This window comes from Hibiscus syriacus, unplaced genomic scaffold, assembly GCF_006381635.1.
Source record: "Hibiscus syriacus cultivar Baekdansim isolate YM2019G1 unplaced genomic scaffold, ASM638163v2 tig00110621_pilon, whole genome shotgun sequence".
In the NCBI taxonomy this organism is placed as follows: domain Eukaryota; kingdom Viridiplantae; phylum Streptophyta; class Magnoliopsida; order Malvales; family Malvaceae; genus Hibiscus; species Hibiscus syriacus.
The window spans coordinates 305,989-313,065 of NW_024062802.1; the positions used below are offsets into that span (position 1 = coordinate 305,989).

General features: G+C 34.5%; 1 protein-coding gene across 1 annotated transcript; it reads right to left on the reverse strand.

The window, feature by feature from the left end:
• Positions 1-2,339: 2,339 nt before the first annotated feature.
• On the reverse strand, positions 2,340-4,716 carry LOC120136040. Its single transcript, XM_039152159.1, has one exon. The coding sequence runs from the start codon at positions 4,452-4,454 to the stop codon at positions 2,505-2,507; it is 1,950 nt and encodes a 649-aa protein (XP_039008090.1). The 5' UTR covers positions 4,455-4,716; the 3' UTR covers positions 2,340-2,504.
• Between the last annotated feature and the right edge of the window lie 2,361 nt (positions 4,717-7,077).

The following is a 7,077-nucleotide window of genomic DNA, read 5'->3' on the forward strand; positions in this document are numbered from 1 at the left end:
TTTTCGCAGGTGGGTGGTGGCTTTTATAGCCACCACCGGTGTTCGTCTCGGACCGGTCCGAAGAGGGGGCTTCGGTGAGTCACCGGACTACCAGTGGTGACTCACCCCATAGCCTTGGCGTGGACGGCCGGTGTTCTAGTTTCTGGAGTCTTCGGCTGGGACGTGGCAGCGGCGGAGGCGGTGAGGGCTTCTGGAAGCAGCAGCGGCGGCGCTGGGACGTGTCCCTAGGGTATAGATACCCTAGGGTTTCCTCTGGCAAATGGTGGACCGTTGGATCAAACCAGATCCAACGGTTGAGATTGAAGATGGCGGCTGGGGATGATTAGGGTTAGGAAACCCTAACTGGAAACCTAAACATTTAGGGTTTCTAGTTAGTTTTGGACCGGTTTCATTTGGTTTGTAACTGGGCCGGTTGAATTGTAATTGGTTTGTAATTTATATGTATTTAATATATTTAATAATAAAATAATAATAATAATAAAAAAAAATAATAATAATAATGATAATGATAATAATAATATTAATAATGATAATAATAATATTAATAATAATAATAATAAAATGGATAAAAAAATAGTATCTTCAACAACAACAACAACAACAAAATCCTATTCTCATATGCAATGGGTAAGGGAAAGTAGGTTTGTAGGTTGTCCCCAACGCCAAGTTAAGAGCAGCTTCCGTGGAAGACCTCCGGCAATTCATATGCAGTCATTCATATGCGCGTCTGTAATGAGAAGTAATCCCTGCAAATAAACCCTGCTTAAAAATCTCTGCATATAGACAGAAAACGTAAGTCCTGGATTAATTTAAAAAGAGGAAACATGAAGAAAAAGATATACGCATGTCAGCGCTAGCAAGCTACGATAATGAATATAAGTTAAAATGGATTAAAACCTAAATTAAGGCAACACTACTTTTCTACCGTAGTTCAAAGACTTCCTAAATTCCAATGATAGAAAACATATAAAAAGTAGAGGTCATGGAAATTACAACAAAGGTAATTAAAAAGAAGACAAAGATGCTACACCCGCTACACCCAATGGCTGTTGACCCACACTACTCGGCTACCCTGGTCTTAAGTCTCTATACTTTTCTATTAGAGATCATGTCCTCTGTAAGAGATAAATCCTTCAAATCAGATCTCAAGCTGTCTACCCACTTCCTCCTTGGTCGTCCTCTCCTTCTGGCACCGTCGACTGAAATCGACTCTACCCTCCTGACCGCATTCGACGGTTGTCGCCTAAGGACATGCCCAAACAACCGTAGTCTTCCCTCCCTCAATTTTCCGGATACAAGCACCACCCCCAAAGACATTGAAATAGCAGAGTTTGATGTCATGTCCCACAAAATCCTACCACATGTTCATCGAAACATTCTCATTTCTGCGGCCGCGATAATTACAATAATATATGTTATTATTGCAATTACAATTTAAATCCCACGTGTGCATAAAGGTCAATGCACTGCCCTTGTGCTTTTTTGAGAGCAAATTAACATCCCCGGATGCTCTTCCTTAGTTTCATTTTCTCATATGAAGTGATAGCGAATTGTTGAAAGATTCAAATCCAAATCTTCAAACACAAAGAAGTACGATATGCGGAACGAAACACGTCGGAATCGCGGAAATTAACCGTTGTAGTTAACCGCAATGTTGGAACGGAGATGGATGTTGATTGTAGTGGCTAAACAATGAAACCCGTGTGAGAAATCTGTAGTGTGTCAGAACTTGAGAGAACTTTGATTCAGCGAAGTTATGAAGTTTTTTATAATTCTTTAGGTGAATACAAAGTAATAATATATGTTTAAAGACTCTATAATTTGACAATATATGTTCATATTCCTGTATATATGGTGTTCGGATCTGAAACCTCAAGCGATAATAACAAATCCTTTAACTACCGAGACCATTTGATGTGTACTTATTAAGCTAAATTTAATCATATTAGAAAGAGATGAAATTAGCCCGTAGTCTTTTAAAAAATCATTTGAATAGTTATTTTTTTAATAGATATTAACTAAAACGTTAAACTTTTAACATTTTGACATAACAATCCAACTTTTTTTAAAAGAAGATTTAGGTCAAATTTAGTGAAAAAATAAGTTAATTTGGTAAAAATATAAATACTGAGGGTTAAATGTGCTTTTATGTCATTATATTTTTCTAATTATATTTTTTATTATTTTTACAAGCCGAGTTAATTGGAATGTATTTATTTTACTTAAAAAATTGAAAAATAATATGTGAATATAATATAATATATCTTAAAGTCCACATAACAAGAGTAAAATGAGACACAGAATGTTTAACATTCACTTCCAGCATGAAACACCACCACTACATAACAAAAGGCAAACTTTTCATAAGTGAATTTAACAATAATTTATAAACTAACAAATGGTTGTGATTCGGACAGGAGAACAAGTGTGCAAATACTTATCATAGACTATGGAAGACCTCTAAGTCTATGGACACTCTATTAGAATCATGATACGATATTGGATCAATGAAATCCCCTTGAACCTCTAGACTGATACAACTCCAATCTAGTTTTGGCCTCCTGTAAAAGCGTCTGCTCCGTTTCATTCTGGGTCAAGTTGGATTGCTTCGACGCCCATTCGAGCACCGAGAGGACTTCGGCTTGCGCGAGTTCTTCGCTGTCCGGTACATGTTGGGCAATGTAGCATAGGAGAAGTAATGCTGGGAGTTGAACAATTTGTTCCCCAAAGTACACAAGCTGGACCAAATGCTTTGCACCTCCTTCACTAATAATTGCCTTGGAGTGATCGAGGTGTAGATAGTTGTCTGTGCAAGCAAACTTGGCAAGTGCAATCACAGCTTCCTTGGAAACGTCGGCTTCCATTTCATCGAGAAGTTTAACCAACGGTGCAATCATCCTTGTCTCCGTCGCTCGAAACGTCCTAGCCAGATTACCAATAGCCTTGATACAAGGAATCAGCAGTTCTGAATCAGCCTGCTCAGATATCTTCAACAGCTGGTCGACTATGAGCTTACAAGCATGCGAATTGGGCTTGAATGCAGACCTTCTCAAATCAGGATCCTGCTCTGCCACAGCTGTAATCTCCATCAATGCCATAGCCGAATTAAACCGCACTTCTTCTGTTCTTTTTTCTAACAAAACCGCAAAACAAAGCAATGCTCTGGACTCGGTTATACTCCTGCAGATAAGTGGATTCCCCTTAGCGAGATGCCATAAAGCTCTAGCTGCCATTGCTTTCATGTAAGCCTTGGTAGCAGGATCTTCCGATTCCCTTCCCTTAGTATTCACCCCTGACATCGAACCATTCTGCTGATGCAGATAATTAACTTGGTGTGTTTGTTTGGCATAGCCAACATGATTATTACTCGGCTTTTGTGGTAGCTTCACCCCTCCTTGCATTGCTATAGTATTTGTAACCACATTATGCATATCCATCTGATTCGGCTTTCGGTTCCCCATCGGATGCCGAATCTGAGGCTGGTGATCTTCATCGACAACATTTTTCACATTATTGACATTTGAGTTATTATTACTCGCCATAACCACTGCATGGATTGAAGCCTTATGACTAGCAATTGCATATTTGCTATGTTCTTCAATAGTTTCAAACGCCAAATGACTAACCAGTAATCGGATTATGTTATGTTGGGCAAACAAATCTTGGCATTTGGGATAATGGGCTGCAAATTCAGACACCGCCCACGCAGTCACGGCTTGAACTTTCATTGGACCTTCTTTTAGGATTTTCGCAAACACTGTGCAAACGCTGGCTTGGATCATGTGCTCGACACTTTCAGGATCCCGGCCGAGAAGCCCAATTGCTCTGGCGGCGTTTTCTTGACCTTCCACCGTCCCTTCTTTGATTAATTTCAATAACGGCGCAACCCCTCCTTCTTCTATAATCAGTTTCCCGTACCGATCATTGTCTCTGGCCAGTGAAACAAGCGAAGCAGCCGCTTCGGACCGGTTGTCTAGTGAACCAGAGTAAAGAATCGCGATCTGTTCCCAAATTAGGTGTAGAATAGGCTCGTTAGAAGCGATCGGAGGAAGGCCTAAGTACTCGTCGTCGCGATCGTCGGCTGAAGCTGAGACGCGGAGAAGCCAGGAAACATCGCCGATTGAGTTCTCAAGTTGAGAAGACATTTTACGGAAGGCAGCAGCAGGGATGATCGTTAACACGCGCTTCATAATGCCGTTGGCACGGCATTTGAGGACCAAAGAGAGGGCTTTATCGAGGACTTGTTCAGTGTCGTCGATAATGCGGCGCGTGGGACGTACGTAAAGGTCGGAACTCGCACGGGCCGCTTGTCGGAGCAAGCCAGCGAGCTTCTCCGTCTTGGATTTAAGCTCCGCACACTCCTGCTTGAACGAACTCGCTTCGTCCGCTGCTTTCGTTATTTGGTCCGCTAACTGAATCGGCTTCGCCAAGATCTGTTTCACAATATCCGCCATCACAGCAACCCAAAAAAATAAAATTGATCAGAACAGAACGGGAAAACGAAACAAAAGAAAAGGGCTGATCTTTGGTGGATTGTGGGTCTTAAGATTTTAGCAAAAGGCTTGATAAGAGGAGCAAATGGAGGGGAATAAGTGGGGTTGTTAAAGGTAATTGTTTCAGTGAAGTTTTGCGGCGTAAATTGCTGCTTTTGGGGGGCAAAGGGGATCTAGTCTAGGGTGCTCTTTGATTCAGTCTGTATACGCGTTATAAAGGTAAAGGAGAATGATAATGAAGATGAAAAAGAATCATTCATGGTGGACGTGTTTTACTAGGTCAAACGCGTTTATATATATTTTTTATTTATTTTTTCTTACATTAACTTCCGGCGAAATAGCTTTAAAATTCCATTTTATATGCATCCAAAATGTTTTGTTTATAAAAAATTCTACAACGTTTGATAATCACAGTTAAAATGAGTATTATTAAATTAAATTATAAACTATTTAATTATAAAGTATTAAATTATAATTATTAATTAGTTAAAAATATAAATATAATTTTATTAAAATATAATATTTATAAAATATTAGTTTTTAGAGTAAGTTATATTATTAGTTACCTAACTATTTACTCTTTTTTACTTTAACTATCGATTTTTTAATCTCATCAATCGAGTCACCTAACTATTTAAATATTGTCAATCAAGCTACATGTTGTTAAATATTAACAGAGAATATGACGTGACCATTAATAAAATTTGTATAATTACACATTTAGTCCTCATTACTTACACATTCTATTAATTTGGTCATAACTTTTAATTAATTCAATAAATTTAATAATCAATCAAATGATGGCATGTGTCACTATATGATTAGATGTTTTTTAATATTTTTATTTAATTTAATAAATTTTCCATCCAATTAAATAGTGTCACGTGTCACCAATTGAATGAATAGGAAATAAATTGAATCAATAACCACTGTTAGTGGGGTTTGAATCCAATACGTAAAGAGAGGAAGCAAACGCCTCAACAACTGGGTTGCACCATTCAAATGACAAACCTATCACAACATAATATATATATAGTTAATGGATATAAAAAAGTAAAAATGACCTAATAAGAACTCTAATATGGAATAATTGGATAATACGATAATATGATATATATATATATATATACACAAATATTATAACTGATTAATATGTTAATGTATTTTATTTATATTTTAAATCATTTTATTGAAAAAATAAAAATAAAAAATAATTTTAATATATTATAATTGAAATACAATGAAGAGCTTCGTTGACTTATAATTTTTCTGATAGTTGAGGGCTTATCATAGTAAGCATTCTAACTTATGCATTGACTTGTTTATATCTCGGTTAGAGTAAAAATTTTATATTTTATTATTTATTCATTATAAATTTGAAGAAAATTTTAGGAGAAACTTGATTTTATTGGATTAGTCTATTTTAATATAGAGTTGTTAAATAAAATTAGAATTCGATCGACATTATAATATTTTAAAATATAAGATATGATACATTTCAGTTCAATAAAATTAGAATAATGAAGACAATTTATTAATTTAAAATATGTAAAATGATACATTTCAATTATAATATATTAAATTCACTTTTATTTTAATTTTTGCACTAAATGTGATTTAAAATATAAATAAAACTCATTCATTTTTTAATCAATTATAATATTTGTTTATATATATTTTATATTTTCATAATATTCAATAATTTTATTTTTGAGTCCTTATAAGGTCATTTAGTACCATTAACTACATTATAAATTATATAGATTATGTTATGTATACTAGACAAATTTTGTGGTCAAGATTAGTGGTTAGGGCATTTGATTTTTCAGATTGCGTCCCAAGTTTAAACTCCACCAGCAACGGTTATTGATTTAATTTATTTTCCATTCATTCAATTGGTGACACGTGGCACCATTCGATTGGATGAAAATTTATTAAAAAAATTAAAAATACTCAATTACCCATTGACACATGTTACCATTGGATTGTGGACTAAATTTATTGAATTAAATAAAAGGTCGGACCAAATTAATAGAATGTGTAAGTAATAAAGACTAAATGTGTAATTATACAAATTTTATTAACTGACATGTCATCTCCTATGTTAATATTTAATAGCAGATGGCTTGATTGACAAGATTTAAATAGTTAGGTGACACGATTGACAAAATTAAAAAATCGATGGTTAAAGTAAAAGAGGTAAATAATTATGTGGTCAATGGTATAATTTACCCTAAAAACTAAAAATTTTATAAATATTTATATTTTAATTAAACTATATTTAGATTTTTAACTAATTTATAATAATATGTTTAATACTTTATAATTTAATATTTTATAAATTAATTTAGTGTTACTCATCATTAATCGTGCTAATCCATCCTTTGTTTATTTATGGAAAATGATTTACAAGAAAATATAGAATTCAATAATTTATTTTTCACAAATAATTTAAACAATAAAAGACGTATAAATAATTGAATATATATTGTTAAAAAATTATTATTATTCAATAAAAAGTATATTTTATTTATTATGGGTTGTTTCTTTCTTCCTGAGGGGATGTGTCCGAGATTAGTTGATT

Bases quoted from the DNA above. Each gene is read 5' to 3' on its own strand.
- LOC120136040 (XM_039152159.1), bottom strand. From the start codon at position 4,454: ATGGCGGATATTGTGAAACAGATCTTGGCGAAGCCGATTCAGTTAGCG.